This window comes from Falco punctatus, assembly GCF_963210335.1.
Source record: "Falco punctatus genome assembly, chromosome: 1".
Taxonomy (NCBI): Eukaryota; Metazoa; Chordata; class Aves; order Falconiformes; family Falconidae; genus Falco; species Falco punctatus.
This window is the reverse complement of record NC_137580.1, coordinates 3,601,546-3,622,801: the sequence shown is the minus strand read 5'-3', so window position 1 is coordinate 3,622,801 and position 21,256 is coordinate 3,601,546. Positions and strand designations below refer to the sequence as shown.

Here is a 21,256-nt window from a genome sequence, read left to right as displayed (position 1 = left end):
TGGTGCCAGCCTCCCTTCTCCGGCTACAAGGTAAATCACTCTTTATCATCATTAATCGCATCGCAGCAATTTTCTCTGTAAAAACACCTCGCTTCCACATCACTTTCTGGTATCGTGAAATTTGTGTGTGCACATAACTGACGCCAAGACATTTACAGGCCACTGTAATCACCGAGTTTACAGAGAACCTTTCAAAGTTTGCTAATTTTTCAAAATTACAACAAGATTGGCTTTGGGTCTTGGGCAACTGATTTCTGTTCTGCCTAATCACAGTGTAACAAGTGCTGGATTCCCTGCAGCACTCTGCATCAACCGACCTGATCCACCGCTACAGAGTTCTGACAGCTGTACAGGACCCTCAACTTGTTTCAGAAATGAGTTGCAGACTGTCTATCTGTCTTAATTCACTTTAATGTGCTTTAGATGACGAGATTTAATTTAGCAATTTGACTCAATAAAATGTTACACTTGTAGGGTCAATGGCCTGAAAATTTAATTCCAGAGACTTAATTGCATTACTTTGTACACGGAGATCAATAAAATCAATTTGATTGAGGAAGAAAATGGCACTTTTTACTCCCTAAAAAAATAGAATGTAAAATGAACTGCATTTTGCAGCACACCCGAACGAGTATTATTAAGCACATCTCTGGAATACAAAAATGATGCATCATTTTTCACTTTGAGGCATTTGAATCAGCACTTTCTACAATGTGGTTGGTGGAAAAGATCATTAACAAATACAACAGATCGACTTATTCTATACTGTGAAAATTCAGTAAGTCTTCCTGTATTCCAACATCTATTTTTTGCGAGCTTTCTTCTTAGCTGACCTCAGATAAAAAAAATAAATAAAAATATACTGGCAATCAAAAAGATGTCTCACACTATTAAGAATTTTCCCATTGATTACTTGAGGATAAATAAAAGTATAATAATTCTGTAGAATTCAGTGATACTAGTGATTCCCAAACTTGATTTTTAGTATTCTAAAATGACTTTTCAAGAAATAGCATTAGCGCCTATGACCTAGATCTTGCAAAATCAATAGAGCTGGATGTGCCAGCTGGAAACCTGACCAACAACAGCAGGTGCTGGTGTAAATATTTACTCATTTACCTTCTTCACAGTTTTCTCCTTTATATCCAGAGTTGCAGGCACAAGAGCCCATGATGCAAATGCCCCGGCCCCCACACTGGGGATCGATGCACTGAGTTGCAGGCACGTCACACTCGGTGCCCTTCCAGCCACTGTAACACAGGCAGCGTCCTTTGGAGTACTGCCCATTGCCACTACACAGCACTGGGCAGGCTGCTGTGAAATAAAACACGGCAGTACAATGAAAACCAACTTCTTCACCAAAGCTTTGCAAAGAACATTTAATCAGCAAGACACATGCCAGTTGCTTTGCTGACGTATCTGTCTTCTTGCTCACTTCAACTGACTCTAGAAAAAGCACTGGGCTGATTTACCTCGTGAACAATCAGGACCCAGAAACCCAGGAAAACAATGGCAGGATCCAGAAACACATTCACCGTTACCATGGCAATTTCGGGGGCATTCCACCACAGACTCTACAGGGAAAAAAAAGGAGGATAATTCACAGCTGCCTACCACATGAAGTACCTATCATTTGAACCACTACTAACTGACAGCCTGCTCTCACTCCCAGAGAAGTGTTTACATTTGGTTTGTTTGAAGAGCACAAATAGCTGTGATTTTCTGATGCTGATGCCTCTAGTATCTCAGGACATTGCATTCCAACAAAAAAGCTAAACTTATAATGGTAAACCCATATGAGCTCCACACTTAAAATTCAGCCTGTGCCATTTAACAAATATTCAAAATAGCGTCCTCCTTTCTAGCACTGCTTTACAAGAAGGTACACTCCTTATGCCTTAGATCAAGTAATTAAAATACATATTCTGCATTTTACTCTAAGCAGCAAAAGAAACAGTATGAATGGAAAACCTGTGAAAAAAAGGCAGATCATTTAACTACAAAAAACTCTCTCTCTGTTCCTAAAAAACCTGACCAGAGTCTAGCATTTGGTAAGAGCTTTGAAGATTGTGCTTACCTATAATTATGGTATTAAAAGACACCTGCTCCGCATTTTTCCCATCATTATAAAAGGCCAGGTGCCAGATGCCAGAATCCAAATACTGGATAAAACCTGCCTCGTGGAGACTGACAGACCTTGCCTGCCGCCCTGCTCGCTCTGACTCCAGTAGGTTGCGTTGCTCCCTCGCAATCAGCCGGCTGCCGTCCAGGAGCTCCACAAAGTCATACTGCAGGGAGGAACAGACAGGAGCTTGACAAGTCACAGGATGACCCACCACACTTCCAGCTTCCCCACAACACCTTGACAATATGCTTGTGTTTTGACCAAGAGTTCCCTTTTGGAGCAGGGAAGCAAGAGTTGAAACCAACACTCGCTTATTTCTTCGCCCCTTGCTAAGACTTCAAACAAAATTTCCAACTAGACCTCATGCTTATTAGAGTGGCTTTTTTGGGGACAAGCGGCCAATGAACCTATTACGTATACTGGGGGGCAGAAAACGTCAGTTGAAATGAGTCTGCAGGCATGACTGCCACCTGAATCACAGGTGACAATTAACTTTCAGAGTTATATATACATGAGTTTATAGTAATACCCAACATGAATACTCTACTTTGCTTTTCCTTTAGTTTCAGATGAAGGATTAAACTGCTCAATCCCCCTTTTGGACGGTTTGGAATTCTGGAGGAAGGAGAGCAAGTGCTTTACTTCCTATCACAGAAGCCCAAAAGAGGAGATGGAAAGCATAAAACATAGCAACTGTTGAAAATGACACACTGACCAAACATACGGTACCTCAGGTCAATGGACAGCACAGACTGTATTGTTAAGAACCATCAGTGGGGCTTGGAAAAATGTAGCAGCATCTCAGCTGACACAAGCAGCAAACTCACAACACGAGGTTTTATGCATGTCAGTCTTAACTAGGGCTAACAGCACCTGGAGAGCTGATCTGCTCTGGGCCTGGCACTGATTTACACTGTCTGGGGGTCTGCTCTCATGGCTTTAAAGATGTCTTCTGCACGTTTATCATGTAAAATCAATGAGTATACAGGAAAATTAAAGAGGCAGGAAAATTAAAGAGCGCTCTTGCTTGTGGTAGAGCATCTCTGCTTTTCCCGCAGAGTCTTTTCACAGGTTCCCTTCTACTGACACGTTTATTGTATGAAGTGAAGAGTAAGACATAAACCTTCAATCTTCCCACACGGTAGAGATCTCTCTCAAATGGAATTACATCCAGAGCCCATAAAGTAAAGGCCAGTATGTGAAACCACTTAGTCACCTGAGCTAGGATAACATCAGTTACTGGGACCAGAGAATGACTGGGTTTACACCCTGACTTGTGACCTTCAGAAACTGCTCCCAGGACAAAGGAAAACATGATAGCCTTTGTCCTGGAACAAGGGTTTAAGTACTTATGTTCTCTTCCTGAAATTGCAGGCCAAAATTCACTGCTATTGTAAGAATGTTCCTCCCTAGTAATCAGAATAATCTTCCTACCAGTCAGCATGTGAAGGAAATGCAGAGTTAATATGCTTCTATCAACACCTGAGACACTTTCCTAGCTACGTCTGAACCAGCAGAATAGAAGATAATACGGTTAGGATGTGCAGAAGCCGGTACCTTGCTTGGTATGCTGTCACTCTGTATGTACTGTACCGCATGAAAATGTATGCAACTGTTTTGGGAGAGCAACCATTATTCAGAATCATTCAACATTCTTATCTTTTAGAGAATTAATATTTTTCTTCATTTTGTGCGAGGGAGAAAAACAATTTTCTCCTCCCTCCTGACTCAAGAACACTTCTTTCTGGTTGCGTTTTTCACTAATATTTAAAAAAAGAGAAAGGTCAGGGAGTTCTGAGTTTTAACAAGTCTTTTATGGACACTAGAAGCAAGCCTGTAATTTGTATACTGAGAGGATCCTTTTTTGTAGGAGGACAATTTCAGATTAAAACCTATTTTTGATACAGGAACAAGTGATTATAGCACTTGATTGACTAATGGCTAATAAGCATGGTACAATTAATGATTTTGTATTTGTAATGTAATAAGGACATAAGCTGTTATCAGAACACCATTTTAGACTACGTTCTAAAAGCCATACAGAGAGGAACTTACTGTTCACTCTGTCCCCCAGTGAAAACCAGTAACTGATCTTAACCCTTTTAAAGGCTTTTTTTTTTTAATATTTAGGACAAGATAACAGAAACAGACTGGAAAAACAATTGTCTTCATAAGCCAGACACACACCGATTTTATTTTACTTCTATGAGGATAAGTTAATTTATATTGAGTCTAAAAGTGCTGATTTGCCCCACCATTCCATTCAGCTTTGCTTTAAACCAAAGTCCTTTTTTTTTTTTTTTTATTCTTAAAGCCTCTTTAAATAAACATATTGATTCTCTGACTGCAATGGAACTGACATTTTTAGAAAGTGTCACAAAGACTTTCAGGTTTGCATTGATTGGGTTTTGAACGGACAGCCACCGTCAATTATTTCTGGTTGATTTATTTATGATTCCCCAGAAAGAGAGAACTATGCATCTCAGATCAGTCTGTGACGCACACGTGGTGGCTGTGCTTGAGACGGATTTCAGTACCTAAAGAGAATACAGAAACACAACCGAAATTCTGTCCTGATTACAACACATTAAACCACTTCTTACATGCTGTATCCCTATTATTTTGGATTGTGGGACAGAACATGAGTTAATTTGCTGCCTTCTGTTATTATTTTGTGATTAAATGCTAAGCGACTGATAAGAATGATTTAGATGCAGGTGCTGCTCCAAGACAAGGGTATAAACAAGAAGTCGTCTTCAGATCTCTCCCAAGTTCATTTCTATTGTACTTCCATTATGTCCCTTGCACCGGTAGGATAACTGGCATCTAAGGTTGTACAGCTACGGAAAGATAGAGGCTAGTTTCCTCTTACTCACTGTCTGGTTTTACCTGGATTACACGAGGTGGGTAAAGTGGCAAAGAGTCTGTAAGAGAAGTGGAAAACGAGGTGGCAAATGTAATATGCAAGTTTTGCATTACAGCCAAAGGTGACATGGTGGTGACACTCATAGAAACACCGAAGCTGCAGGGAGGGAGCTAAAGAAGATACTGGTGTGCGGTCACACATGTAGGGTAACACAGGCACACGAGCAAAGATATTGGAGGGGGACAGCTGGTAAGGCAACTTTACAAATGCTGGCAGAGTGCAGGTAGTGATCAGTTCTCTATTACTTAACGTTAAGATCTAAAAATTCAAATACTGCCGTTTGAGGAACAGGCAGCAGTTGCTCATTTACATAAATTTTGTTATTAGCACTTGTCACTCTGTGACTAGGAGATAAGGGCATTGAAAAGACACAGACATGAAGTGATATATATGGGTGAGATCCAACTTTTCAAAGTCCTCATGAAACAACCCTTGCTTTACACATCCGGAGATGGGCTTTGACCCAACTTCTATCATTTTGGCATGAGATCTTGGAGCTATGGTAGACAGATCTATGGAAACATCAGCTCTACGAATCAAAAAAGCAAGGAAGCAGACATCTTAAGGCATTATATGAAACCATCACAGTTACATATCTGCTGTGTTCTGTGCTCTTCTGGTTTCCCCATCTCCCCAGTGGATAACATTCAGAAAAGGACAAGGACGATCGAAGGGTTGAAGCAGCTTTCATACGAAGAATGAGAAAACAGACTGGAAAAAATATAATTCATTGAGGACACTAGAGATCTATAAATCAAGGGTGGCATGGAGAAGAAATCGGTGAGAAACTCTCCACTGCCTCTTCCAAACTCTACCAACAGGGTGTCAAACTAAAACCTCCAGGAGGCTGCCTCAAAGCACACTGAGGATAGTGTAAGATGTGTAGTTAAGCCATGAAACTCCTTGCTGCAAATGTCATGTATGCTAAAAGGTTCCATAGGTTCAAAGGTGATGATGCAAATTCACAGGCAAAAAGAATCTATCAAAGGTTGTAAAAAATAAAGACAGCATCTTTGACTCGGGATGTCCTTCAGCCTTAAAATGCTGGAGGTCAGGAGTGTATTGTAGGAAGAGTAACTACAAATCTGTCATGCTGCTGTATTAATCTCTATGTACTGCTAATGGCCACCGTCACAGACAGAATGCTGAGCTAGATGGGCCTTTGATCAGACCTGGCATGGACATTCATGTGTTTTTCTAACATGCTCCCATGACACTTGGAGCTACACAAATAAGCTGCCTTGTCTGATGGAAGGATGCAGTAAAGCCCAGCATCAGCTGCTAGTCTGCCCCTAACAGCTACGCCTGGCCTGCAGTTCAGCATTTCTGTCAGGAAAAGCCGTAAGGGTTAGGGGAAATAAGAAAACAATAAATAGATGTTATGTGTGCAAACCCCTGAACATTCTGTTTCATTAGATGTCCTTTTGCCTAAATACCTTATTTTGTTTAGATAAGCTACTTTGTTAAAATACCTATTTTACCAGTATCAGTTGTGTCTTCATCGAAGTCCTGTGATTAGAACTTTGTTGCAGAAAGGCCTGAACTGTTGAGAGGTCTCTTACTCCATTTTTGCCCCCATGTGTAGGAGCATAGCAACAAAAAAAAAAGCCAACAACAAACCCCAACTGCTCACTGGAACTGCTTTTTTAAGAGATTACATACATGCTTTATTTCAGGCACCTAAACTAGACACCATTGGATACAAGACCATATAAACATTCTGATAACCCTGCACCTTTGGGAATCTTCGGCAGCCCTAGATGTTCACTAGGGTATGCTGAGAAGTAAGCATGCCTGATTTTTCAAGGTATCAAATGTCAGTCAAACAGTCTGTAAAAAATACGCTAATTAGATACCAGGCAAAACCAGGACAAGAGTGCTTGACCTATATCCTGGGAACAATATATCCAGGATGTCACCCGATCTACAGAAGATACAGTAGCAGGATTAGCATATGATTCTTTCTGTTGTATCGCACTTAAACATGAATAAGCACTTGGGCAATAGCAATCCAAAGGGAAAGGAGCCTGCGCAACACAGATGGTGGGGAAACAGATTTAGTGATCTCCCTTTCCCGAATTTTTGAATAAAGGGCACCCCGTATTTCAATCTTTTGCAAGGATAAGGGATCAAGTCAGGATCATTTTTCATAGATACATCTACTTGCACAACTTCTCATATAAATGCACAGCCCAGATCAGCTTCTTCAGTTCTATTCATTCTTGCCACACATGTATTCCCCTAGCTCCTGTTACTATTGTTATCATTGAGATGGCATTTGTATTCCAAACGTCTATTTCCAATGGCTGATAACTTTCTGAATCAATTTTCTTTGAGCTAGAATTTCTTGTGCTTGTTGTCAGCCTGAGGGTGGGTATTCATATGTGGAGGTCTGAAAAAAAATCCATTTAATCATTTTTATGAGGATCAAATTTTTAAATAAACATAAGTGCATTTCCTGCGTTCAGTAAATTGTTTGTAGTTTAATGGAAACTAAACTAAAAGAATAAAGCTAATGTAACGTTTTAAGGTTTTAGCTGCATGGAACTCCTTTGCTGACCCTAATTCTTCCTCTTTGGTTTGTGACTGCTAGATAGGCAATATAATTAACATTATTTCTACGTTCTAGGTCTTTTAGAAGTTACCCTTGAACAAAAAACCAAAATAAATTTAAACAGTACAGTAGCAGGCAAATAAAAACTAAAAAATGTGGAATTAAAATACAATATTTGATATATGGATTTGCTGTTGCAACTGTTTAAGACATAGCCCGTCACGCTTCCTTCCAATTATACCATTAGGTTGCCACACTTGAAGAGTTGTGTCCGGGGCAAATCCATACACTTTAAAAAAAATAAATCAGTGAGATGTTGCAGAATTCTCTAAATGGGGGTCGAAGAGCATGAGCTCAACTCCCATTTCAGGTGGAAAAAATGGTTCAGAGCCAGCACTTGGACAAATATTGAGCTGAAAGAGATTTAAACTTGGGGCATCTTACATCTTAAAAATAAAATCTGAATACAAGTGATTCTAAAGTACTGTCTTGGACAATGATTCTCCCTTTCCTCTGCTAATCCAGAAGACTATTCATTCTTTTATACTTCAGCTTTTCTACAGCTATGAGTAAAAGGTGTTTCCCTGTTACTAACCAAAGGCATGAACAAACCTTCTAAGAAGTGCAGCAGAATAAATCCTCTGGGGCACTTAAGAACAAAGTTTCAAGACACTAGATGTCTAGTGAAGACTGATACTTCTACATCCCCAGTTCACTGTATCTCCATAGGCATGTATTATATTTTTTTTTCTTTCATGTATTTATTTAGTGAGACACCAAGCTGTAAGTACAGTAGCATTTGCTTTTAGAACAAACTGAAACATCACTGAAAAACTGTTCACTTCTTGCTTGGAAATTTGGCTAACATGGTGTTTGCCAGGCACTTTTGGTGACGTGTGTGGCCATAAGATGCGGTATCGGTTTGCTTGGGTTTTTGAAGATACGTGTATATACCACAGAAGAAAAAAACCACACCTATAAATTCTGCATGAATCACTCCATATGTAAAGCATCATCATTGCTCACAGCATACAGAACAGCTCATAAATAAAAATACCTGCCCACCCCCCACAACCCCACCCACCCCCAACTTGGATCCCATCACTTACAATATTATAAACCTTTTGGACAGCACATGAGATCAATAAAGTATAGAAGGCAAAAATAAAAATCAGCAAAATGGAAAAGGATGCAATCCTGAGAAAGAAAGAAGATAAAAAAGATACATGCTCATAGTTTTCAATAACATGTCCTACTTTTAATGCAAGCAGCTCTCACCTGAGTGTGTGAAGGTGGTAAGCCTTTTCGGCCATATACTCCAATCAATGCATCTTTCTGAAGGGATATATTGAATTTTAGAAATTGTGGCTGATCAATGAAGAGTTGCGATCTCCAAAAAATCCCAGGGGGAACTTCTTGTATTGCTCTTCGGCCTATATCAAGTTCTCCAGAATCTATAGTGTTGTTTTCTTGTGCAAATCCCCCTAATTTTCCTGACAGGTTAGAATAAAAAGAGATCAAAAATCAGTATTCCTTTCTTGCTTTCAATCATTCTTCACATAAATCGTCAAATATTTAGATTCACCCCTAAAATGTTACCTGACAATCCTTCTGAATGTAAGATCCCAGGGAATTTATTGATTTGGAAATAAAAAGGCAAAGATAGCAGAAATACTTACGAAGTGAAAACGCTGTAACTTCCCTAAGCCCTAAAATTCTGAAAACTGTATTAGGATCTACATTAAACTGTTCATTTTTTTCACCAGCTATTTTAACAGGGGTTTTCCAGCATAAAGTCTTACACTAAAAAAATTTAAGGTAAAGGTAAATGCAGCATACAGATTTGAGGAGTAATAGATGCATATTCATATATATATATATATTCATCTATCAATAGATGCATAATCAGCAGTCAAGAGAACTACTACAGTCTTTCCGACATAAAACATCAGAGCATTTACACAATACTAACAACATCTACAGCTCTGGATTCCTATTTTTTATTTTTGTCCCATCCCCCCTCAAAAGGCAACGTTTCCTGCTCCATTGTGCCAATGTCCTTATGCCTTCACACCCCATAATGCCTATATCCTCTGCACTGCCTGGCCTCAGCTGCAAGCTCGTTACCACCTCCTTATCCACAGTCTCCTGAATAAAATGTATTATAGCATGTCGAAGTCTAGTACTTTCACTATTTTCTGCATCACCAATATGTATTTATCCTGCAGGCCAATTACTAGGAATAAGAACACAGCACTGAAGGAAGGGCATTAATGACTTTTCTCTATAAAGCATTTGTCTAACCGCCAGTTAGTCTTGTAATCAGAGGCCAGTGATGATGGCTTGGAAATGCCCAGAAGAAGCAGAGCAGCTAACATGCAAAAGACACACGATGTCAAATACTAACACCAAAAACCTGGACTGCTGGTTGTGGCATTAAAAAAGAAGAAAATAAAGTCACACGCTTCAGATACCCTCGACAAACCTTTTATTCAACTGGGTTACTCCAGGCACCAGAGACTGAATCTGCGCTGCACGTGGAGTACAGGCCAGTACCACTCAATCTGCAAGGCTCTGGGCCATCCTAGTGAAGCACCTTCACGTAAATCAAAGAGTAAAACTGCTCTAGGGCAAGCTGCTGACGCTGCAAGGCTCTGGGCTGGATGCTATGGACAGCACAGGTCTGTGACAGCTCTGCGACCTCCACACTGCCCCTCGTTATACCACACAGGCACACACTAAATCCAGCAAAGATTACAAACCTTTTGCAAAGCTTATAAGCAAACAACTTCTGGTTCAGTTGTGGTAGCATCTTCTACCTGCCACATTGGTGGGAGACAGAACTACTAAGACCGATGCACTAAAGAAGTGCTTTGCCCAAACATTCACCACCCAGCTTTAAGACCTGGGATGGTTTACATGAGTTTGAGTCAAGTTTGCTTGAGGCCAACGATTCAGATCTGATATTCAGGCACTAAGTCCACGCTGTGCAGCCAGACACAGGCAGTCTTGGAAGCTGGTACCACGGTCAAAGCCTATTTTGATCTGATGGGATTAGTGCTGTCAAATCCAGTCTAAGATGCAAAGATTTGTCGAAGAACTTGCTTACCAACACATGTCAACTCTGGAGTATGCTGCATTTAAGCAGTTGGCACATCAAGGTGAGCCTTGGGTGAAGCAATATAAAGAAAAATGGAACTGTAGTTACAATCTTACAGACTGCTGTGTTTTAAACCAATTTATAATTTTTTTCTCCAGCAGCTAGTCTATTATAAAGATAGAACTAAACCCATCTGAGAGTGATAAGCATGTTCAAGTGATGCTGCCTTGTTTGTGTACCAGTGTTCTGAAGAACTGACAACGCTCTGTCGCTGCCCTGTTTATTATGTTCAAATTCTACATTATTCATCATTTGATGGAACAAAGTGACACAACCTTTTTGCAAACATTTAGACCTTAAAAAAACAGATTAAAATCTGAAATGCCAGGTGAGGTCACTGATTGATCCGCGCCACTTTTTGTGCATTGGAGATGAACAGAGACTGCTGCTGAATTAAACAGGCACAGAAGCACTACTGAGAGGCCTTGAGTGGGGGCTTGCGTCATCATCAGAGCTGTGCCACAATGGTGTTGCAGTCACTGAAAATGTCTCACTCACAGCATCATCATATTGATCAGTGTTCTGCTGAGAAGAGACAGTGAAATATCTGATCTTGGAGACACCATTTTTTTCACACTTTTCAGGATGAGTCTGATGCTTTTCTAATTTTGGACTTAACCTTTCACAATATTCATGTGTTATTCCAGAAGATGGATCTGTAATCGCTATTTCTGTTCATTTAAGCATTTGTTTCTTACCAGTTCCTTCAAATTTAAGCACGTTGTGTTGTATAAATACACACAGTGATGACTGGTAATCACTGAACAATAAACACTTGTTTGCAGTATTGATCTGCAGCTTCCTCTATTTCTACATTTGAAATGAGAAACAACTACCACTTATTACGGAAAAGATGAACTAGACAGCCTGAGCAGGTGGCCTTTACAGAACATTTTGACCAGCTTGCCAGAAATGCCTGTTACTGGGTTTCAACACTTATCCTTAGCTGACAATGATCCTAAGGACTCCCATTTTCTTCGCCAAGACAGAGGTAGTTTTAGCCTGTAGCCATATGCCCACCACCTCTCTCAAAATTATCTTTTGCCACACCACCTCTCCCAAAATTATCACCAGCTGTTTGCCCTTCTAATGATAGCGCGTTAACTATTCTTTGTTCTCTGTTCTATCTCAACAGGCGTACGAAAAATCTTAGTAGTGTCATCATTTGTTTTTCACTTTCTAAACAGCAACAGTTCTTATACACAGCTTTAAATCAAAATATGAAACGTCACATTCATTCACAGAATTCCATAATGACATTAACAGTCCAAAGAAGAAACCAAACTTCAAAATACCTAGCCTCTTGAATATATTCTCCTTCACTATACTTCTTCTCTACCCCCAAAATTTCTTCTTTCACAGACCCTCCCCAAAAGACAGTAATACAAATAACACATAAATACTTATAGGTAAATAATATTTGTATCTTGATTTGTACTTATATTGGTAGGTATACTATAATTTGATTTACAAAAGTCATGATTTTGCTGTATCACTTCCCATCTAATATATACAATCATTGTATGATGCATTTGTGATATCCACAATCCAATGCATTATGGGTAATTAAGAGATAAAATATTTGTTATATTTGTTATTGGTAAATTGTATTTCAACTGTCTGAGTTTAGAGTGGACAAAATCCTGAGCTAAAGAAGTACTGAAAGCAATAAGCAATACTTATTCTACGTGAAAAATTCACAAGTATCACTAAAATGACATGAAGACAAATTCCCTTCCCTTATTTGCAAAGATTCTATAGATGAAACCACAAGATACACTATGAATAACTATCAGTAATGCAGAATAAAAATGAATGCACAAACCAAACCACAAAAATGCTCAACAATAATTGCTGCATAGTGTCACACATATCATTTTCCATCTTTCAAAGGCAGTGCTAATTAGGATATTAGGTTGCAAGGCTGGATTTACAGTCAATAGCATGTTCTCCCATTCCATTGCATAACTTCATATTCACGATCTTTTCCTGTGAGACATCTGCTATATATCTTTCTGCAACAACGGTTTCCAGAAATGAAATAAAAACCCTCTTAAAAACGTATTTTTAGAAAAAAGCCTCAATGTAACATCTAATTAAGAAGTTACTGTATCTTTAATTAACATGGTACTGTAAACAAAACAAAAAAGCTCAACATACCAGTTAAAGCAAGCATAATATATTTAAATGAGTACAATCTCAAAAAGTACATCTACGTAAACCAAAAGAAATGCCCCTTTCCCCATTCACTTTTTTCCTCTCTTGTATTTTTTAAAACTCTGCAATTAAGCATATATTCTTATAAGGGCTTTCTGAACTGCACACAGATTTTATATGACATAAAATAAAGCCAGCAACATGTAATATGCGACCAACTGTTAAAACACGTTGGTTAAACAAGCTCTGTTTTTTAACCTTTCATTTCTATTATGTAATTATAAAAACAGATAAAGTGCTGATGCACCTCAAGTAGATGCTTGTATTTGATTAAGCATGGCTTACAAATGACTTTGGAGAACCTAAACTGAAATGGCCTATAAAATTCATCATATCCATCGAGAACACACATCCCTATGCCACTTTATGCAGCCCTGAATTGCACCTGTCTAGATAATGGGTGATATGTTGCCAGCGGTTTGCTGTTCATACAGAAACACTGGGGGAGGGGGAAAAAAATCCACAAAAGAAACAAACAACAAAAAAAACACTCCGGAAAAAGCTTGTTCAAAAATTTGAGCTTCACTTAACAAATGATTTGCATTTAAGGATGATTTAACATGCTTTTACTGTTGATTTATGACTAGTTATTTCTAGGTAAACCACAGCTGAATTCTCTTCAGTGGTCATAAGGATGCATTTTCAAGATGAAGCTTTGCTAATCATCACACCAAGTACCTGCACTTCTGAATGAATTCTACTCGTAACTCTGAAGGAATACCTGCGGTCCAGGGCACGGCTATGATTTCCTGACTAAAGCAGGCGCAAGATTATACCGTTCAGATGAGAGAGAGTCAATGAAAATGCCTGGTCCATACAACACTGGGAATTTCTCCCATCTGAATCAGAGTATCAGGATATTACCAGGGGGCTAAAAAGGGGCAGTACTGAAAGTTTTTCAGCTGTCAAAAGTACCCAAATCAAGGCATTATTGATTCTTCCTTACAGTTTTCAGTGACTAGTATTATAGCCCAGGGCCCCCTTCCTTAAAACTCACATCTAGTCATGACACTTTCCCATCTGATGAACCTTCCTTTTGTGGTTTAAAATGTATATTCTCTGGTCTGTCTGTTGTTTAGTATTGATGTACGCTGATAAATCACCACTTACCATATTCCGCAGAGGACAGCACTGTAACAGCGGATGAAATTAACCCTGTTCTCTTGTACAGCATTTAGTGTCATAAGGAAGGAAAAATGGAATTTGATATACTTGCTATTTCCTTTAATTTTTGTGGTGAAGTATAACGGGTTTAAATTTGTAAAAAAAAAAAAAAAATTACCAAGGGAAAAAACAATATAAAATATTTACAAAAGCTTGTGTCTATAGAAGAAAGTATATTGGCTGCTGAGGGCAGAAGACAGTGGGATGATGGGCTGTCAATGCAGCATCAATATTCATTAACTATACAGCAGCTTTCTGCTATTCATTCAAAACAATTAAGAACACAGAAAGAGATAATGAATATCTAAGTGCAAGGAAAAGGCAGTAGGCTAAAGGAAATGAAAAAAGTCCTGTTGGAGAAGTTTCATATGCTTACAAAGATGACAAGAAGAAAGAACTGAGCTGTATCTCTTCTATAACTTGGAGCTGTGATAACTTGACAAATTTTCAAGATGTCAGCTGCTGGCAGAGGCTTCCTCCTCCTCAGTGGTAAGGAGGTCAGCTCTACCTTGTGAAAGGGAAAATGGATTTTTGTGTAATGAAGCAAACACCGCATTCATCTACCATTTAAATCAAGTTTTCCATTCAAAACCTATTGATTTTAAAGCCTGTGTTAGCCAAAAGTGCACAGGCTCTTAAATGTTTTGAGAATCTTAAAGGGCAACATGGAAAAAGGTCGATAAAAAATAATCCCTTTATGTGGTTTGTATTTTAAAAACTCCTACAACAAAATTAATAAAGTTTTGTTTTGTTTTGTTTGTGGGTTTTTTTTACTCTAATATGTTGGTTGGATGATTCAGAGTCAACATTATGTGCTACAGACTTTCAGAAAACAAATGAACATATTATACATGACCTATTAAATTTCAGAGAGGAATTAAAAACAAAAAAGATCATAATCTGTAGAAAAAACCACAAGCCATTCCACAGTGAGGTCATCATGCCATAGGAAGCTCCTTGATCATGAGTTGGCTTCTAAACACAGCTAAGAGAGAAGCTTCGAAAATATGCAAAACCTCCCCGAAGTGCCTGTTCTGGTGCCAGCTCTTCAGAAAAGGAGATTGTGTCGCCCCTGCCACAGACAAGGCTTTTGCCTGAAAAACACCCAGAGCTCACTGGGACTCCCGAAGATTGAATCTTGGTATCGGGTCTCCCTTAGGAAATAGTGTGTTCTGTCACCTGGGGCTTCCTGGCTTTATTGAGGCCATTCCCACAGTACGTTCCCACAGCCACCCCAGCCCCTCAGGCAGGATGGTCCCAGCCAGCCTCAGTACCGTCCTGCTACCTCTGAGGACTCCACAACAATCATTACTGAGGAGGATTCATTCAGAATTCATCATTACAGAAGGAGAGAAATTGGTGCCTATTTCACTTACCGTTTTCTCCGGCAGGTACTGTTACAGGATGTGTTGGCACAGTATCGGAATTCACTTTTCCATTCTCAAATGTATCATTTTCAGTTTGCTGCAACTGCCAGTTGAGGCCAAACAGATGCATTGCTGGTGGTAAAGGATACAGGTTATTTTATGCTCTTAACCACAATGACAAATTGCACAAATGATGGCTTTCCATGCTTTGCAGTGGAATAGCAACTCATACATTAAAAAATTAAATTACAGGAACAAGCATTCACAGACTAATAGTTCAACTTAGCAATGGCACTAAGCAATTACTACCACTGTCCTTTAATGATAGAGTGCTTTCGGTGAACAGAGTTGACAGAAAGCTCACCAGTTTCACTTTGAGTCTTTTACCGGTCCCAAATCAATGTTCAAAAGGATAGGCAGTAATTATGCCCTTGTCTCTTTTTTTTTCATTCTTGGTCCTTCTGAAGAGACAAATCATTTAAATGAGCTCCTAAATGACATATTAAAATAAAAGATTTCACCAGCAGATGGATCTATGCTGGTTAGCCAGAAAGAGAAAAGAAACAATGCAAGAGGAGAGGAAGGAGGGTGCTGTGGGCGTTGCAGGGCTGATCCAAGACACGAACACTCCTTTCCATGCTGCCACCAACACACTGCACAACCTCCCTTTACATGGCCATGCCCAACGGTAGCCTACGGAACGAGGCCAAGACCATCAGCAGAGCTAGAGACGCTGGGGCACCTTGCTCTGATACTGACAATGCACAAGCTCCGTTTCTGAACCACTGCATCCTGCACAAGCACGTTTACGAGAAAGGTGATACCATGTTCAAAGTTCAGCTAAGCTAAGTATGAAAAGACAGGGTCAACCTTCAAAGGTGTTAGGGAGAACGACGTAAGGAACCTTGCTATCACCAGAAATGAATGAACGAACCCCCTGTTTGAACTTTTAGAGCAAAAATACGGAGGAAAAAGTGTCACCTTAATGCTGTGCTATGACACACATAACTTACGCAGTTTCTTGCTATCTGTGGTGTATTTCCTTCTCTTCCAATGACTCTATGATACCACAAAATTAATTTTACCGTAATTACTCTAGTTTGGTGTAACATGGGTTTGCTCATTTCACTACAGCAGTTATCTCCAAAGCTAAAGCAGTCTTTCAGTGCTACTGGGGAATAAAAATACACTAGAAAAAACCCTGTAATAATGCATTTAACTATTAGTGCAAAACAGAAGGAAGATAATTCATTCTGTCTTGTTGCTAATTCTGTCTCTGAAACAGATTACTGCTATAATCGATGTTACCAATTTATTCATTCCTTCTACCCAAATGACAAACAATTCTTCATCCCTTTTGGTTTCATCTCTGATCTTTCAAATGATTCTATGATTCTATGACTGTGGCAGCCCTTACTTAAGACAAACAGGCATCAGTGGAAGTTTAGTCAGGCAGACAGCAAACAATGCAGAATTAAGGCTTTCTCTGCCAGGTCTTTGACTTAAACTCTCCCCCTTACCCTCAACAAAACAAAGAACCAGAATGCAACCGAAGACCTATCACTGAATGCTTCAAAGACTGAAATCCTCACTATAGATGACATATTATCTTTGTTCCAAGTCTCTGACTCCACTATTACTCTTCTTTCCCAGACCTTAAATTGCCTGTCAAAGCCTGATAATGTAGAACATTCCTTGACCCTAAAACCTTATTTCTTTTTCCCCCCCTCTCATCTCTTGTTAAACCGTAAATCCGACCACCACCATTTTTGGCACATCACTAGAATTAGCCATTATTATTTTGGCCCTACCTCAGCTGAAATTCTTATTTATGTATTAATCATCTGATGATTGTATCTGTTTTAACATATTTCATCAAAATCCCTAGGGTCAAACTCTTACTATCTGTTATTCTAGTCCACTCCACTGGCAGCAATGAAAGACTGAAAATAGCTAAATATTTCATGATTCCAATCCAATACATTTCTTGTCTTCAGTCTGGAGGTCTAAATCACCTCTCCTAACTTTGCTGGCTTCTTATCACTTTTAATACTCTTCAGGAGAAAAAAAAAAGAAAGTGACATTAATTTTGTAACTCCAGAAGTATATCCCTTCCAAACACACGAGCTTAGAACATCATTAACAGCTCTGTCTGCTAGCGCTATGTACATGCCCTGTGCCTCTTCACACTCCACTGGGAGATCAGAAGGGGAAGCAGTGACATGACCTTCTAGCCATTCCTTCATAATTCAAAACAGTTGGAATTTGAAGTCTTCAGAGGTAAGGACTGTGGGATGTATATTGATTACATTTCAAAGAACCGTAGTTACTACAAGGTAAGTGACAATTACCTTTTCTTTGTGTTTGTACTGATTTGAGTCCCACTGTAGTTCACTGTCAAAGATGGTAATAGTTGTATCCCTCAAAAATACTATTGCTCTCTCAACTTTGACACTGAACTAGCATCAAGTTCAGTAAACAACGTCTAATAAAAATGAACAGATGGATACATGCAGCTGTTTCACAGATTGTGAATACTGGAATACTTTTGAAGCAGACCAGAAATGGTTGCTTGACAACTCCAATGGCAACCAAAAACTTACAGTGTGTAATAACACACTAAATAATTCAACTATGTAATCTCTCTGAGACAGCACTATGGAATTCAGAGAATTGTCCTTTCGGTATAAACGTATGAGAACAACATGAAAGAATTAGGCTTCTTGCTACAGGATTGAAATATGAGACAATTTCTTTAGAGATGGGGAACGTTAAGAACATGGGTAAATAGACTCTTTAAGACAAATTCAGGTACTATTTTGTTGATTAAGATTGGTCTTATCTCAGCCAGCCATCTATATAAAAGCAGACTTCAAGCCCTTATCGGTGGACAGTGAGGCACCTGCTGAAAATTCTCCATGCCCCCATGAGTCTGATATGCGGCACCTGGTACTGGTAACGGCACACTGAGAACACACCACGGCAGGGGGTCTGAGACCTTCAGGTCAGATGTTATGAAATAGTTCTGAATTTCCAGAGGGGCAATGATGCAGGCAGACTGCAGGGTTTTGTTTGTTTGTTTGATTTCCTTGGGTCTAGAGAAGAATGAACACTTCCTCCCACCTTTGGGACGGGCATGTCAGAGTTCAATCCCCTTTTCTGTTTCTATTATGTTCAGAGAAATGATAGGTTTGCTTCTTTCTATAAAGAATTTGATATATGAAGCAAAATTAAAGCAAAACCATATAAAGCAAAATATATTTTTCTATTCCCAGCTGCTATTTTTAGTCCCAAATCTAATGTAAAGCAGGTCTTGATTTTTGTATTAGATATTGCCTGTCAGGTCTGGTTTATTGCCATTCAATTTGGCATTTATTTGGTGTTAGACACTGACAATGAAGGGAAGAGACCTTTCCTAGAGTAACTAGTTCTGAGTCTGCCAAATCTATGAGGTTATTAACACTGGAACAACTTCTAGTACTGGCACGTCTTTGATGGCAGGAAGGACTTGCCTGAGAATGCCAGATGCCTCTAACCAGAAAGCACGCAGCTTTTGATGGCTGCGGTTATAGACCACAACAACTCCATCCAAATAACCCATGGCTGCAAGCATGGATGAACCCTCAGGGAACAGGAGAAAAGATGGGTTGTCACAATTCCAAATGTGCCCGCAAACCTTAATGAAAGCTTCCTTATACTTGTATCAGGACTGGGATGATTGCTCCCATCACGGAACAGAATGACTTCACGCAGAGAAACAGACAATGGTCTCTGCCTGTTCTGCTGTTTCAGTCCCCATCTCTATTCTGCAAAGGAATCTCTAGCTACCAACAGATCTTCACCTGCTGCAGTTATGATAGCATTTTACTTTGGGACTGACAGAGGTGTTTAAGACGGCACCTGTACATCTTCTGGACAAATTATCGGCATTATGGCCAGCCTTTAGGGTGCAGTGATAGTTGAAATTGTGAGGACTCCATTCCCTCTAACAGAGTGGGAAGGAGAGGCATCAGAGAGGATAAAGTCCTCAAGAATCTGCGCTGCTTTTGGCATGAGCGCAGCACCAGTGTCTGGGTGGTGCTCGTCGGTATAGCTGAATTCTACAGGACAAATCCCAAACATACAAGCAGTGACTAAACCAACAGTTGGGCTTTTACCTCCGCTTTGTATTTCTGCAAAGTAGAACACACCAAATGGACTGGGATATTAAAAAGATTCAGGGCTCAGATTAAAGGAGTGCATTTATACCCACGGTAGCACTGATGTGAACACAAAAAAGCCATCATTTGTTACAAGCTATCAGGTAATCCTACCATCTCTCACCACACAGTTCACTGAAGGGTTTCTGAACCACCTTAAACTGCTTTTTCAAGCTTGGTTGATCTCACCTTTCACTGTGTAATTGAGGTCTAGGTATTTTGGCTTGTAATCTGTCTACAAGGCCTTCATTTCCACTTAAGAATTAAAATAGCAACTAAGAATACATTTCACAGCAAATATTTGGAAAGACTCTTATGACTAGTTTACACTGTGTAAACCATTTTACAATAATCTGCTTCGGGAAGAAGTTGCTGCTATCAGGCCCTTTCATTCTTCTCACGTTACCAGCCCATTTGTCTTGCGTGCTCCTTTCCCAACCTAGTATTGCTATGCTTTATGCATTCGCTTTACAAGGAACTTCTTGTTGAGCAAACCACACTGTATTATCACTTCAAAACTCTCCTTGAGATTTCCTTCAGCAAGCCCAAAAGAAATTAGTCCCTTTATTAGCAGGTAGTAAGACAGAGGGATAATTTTATGTAACTATGTGGCAGAACCAGGACTGTGAGAGCTGACAACTACCTGCTGCTGCATTCAACTGGGAAGTGCTTTCCTTTTGCCTTGCTTGCTAGCTCAAAGCTCGCTCTCTGCAAAGAGGCACAAAAAAGAACTGTAACAGAAAAGCAATTTATGTAGCTCTACCTCCATTTAGCAAAATCTGGGCTTGTCTGATTCCCCCCCCCCATACACTTAAATGGTAAGAGGATAGGGACAGCTAGTTGATAAATAAATTACACAGGTGTTAACAACCTCCAGTATCCAGGACATAGCTCTGAACAGAAAACAAAGTTTGGACACAGGTGTGAATATACACACAGTGCTGGGTGGGATCTATAACTGCTATCTGAAAGAAAGAGTATTTTTTTCTTTGTAAGAAAGAGTAGTAATATGCAGTAAAAACCAGAGAAACTTATTTATTATTCTGGTCAAAATTCGAGGGCGTCTTTATTGTAACTCACCAGGACCAACCACATCTTTTCTTGAAGTACTGTAAGTGACAAATAGCCTCATATGGAAAACAAAGGGCACAGCAAACACCCTATGAGCTGTGCAAGTGAAAGTATTTAAGAGGCAGGTGATAAGGAGGAGCAAGCAAAACCATAATGCCTATAAGCGGAGGCTTTATTCATGGAATTAGCCCTACAGTAACTGGAGAGGTGACCAAAGTTTGAGTCTGAAGTCTATGACGTACTGGTCAGAAGTGCCAGTAACTCCATAGCTTCCATTCTGAATGTTGTAAACTCGTTTTTTTTGCAGTGAAAGAATTCTACAGGTCACACAGTGCATATCTGGGGAACAAGAATTTACAGATAGGAGGATTCCCTGAAGTAGAAAGAAGCAGAAACAGGGTTGCCTGAATTGGGAAATGGACTTCCAGTGTTTCCTCCAGCTCATCTCAGAATAACGACAGATCAAAAATTAA

General features: G+C 39.5%; 1 protein-coding gene across 18 annotated transcripts in view; it reads right to left on the bottom strand.

The window, feature by feature from the left end:
- Nucleotides 1-21,256, bottom strand: part of TENM3 (teneurin transmembrane protein 3) — a 437,496-nt gene that overhangs the window by 83,903 nt on the left and 332,337 nt on the right. For all 18 annotated transcript variants that reach the window (XM_080379140.1, XM_080379147.1, XM_080379148.1 and 15 more), the window contains 5 exons: nucleotides 15,523-15,645; nucleotides 8,884-9,098; nucleotides 2,078-2,288; nucleotides 1,473-1,574; nucleotides 1,120-1,314 (listed from right to left, as the gene is read on the bottom strand). In XM_080379140.1, the coding sequence (XP_080235266.1) occupies nucleotides 1,120-1,314; nucleotides 1,473-1,574; nucleotides 2,078-2,288; nucleotides 8,884-9,098; nucleotides 15,523-15,645 (846 nt within the window). The remainder of the gene's footprint in view (nucleotides 1-1,119; nucleotides 1,315-1,472; nucleotides 1,575-2,077; nucleotides 2,289-8,883; nucleotides 9,099-15,522; nucleotides 15,646-21,256) is intronic.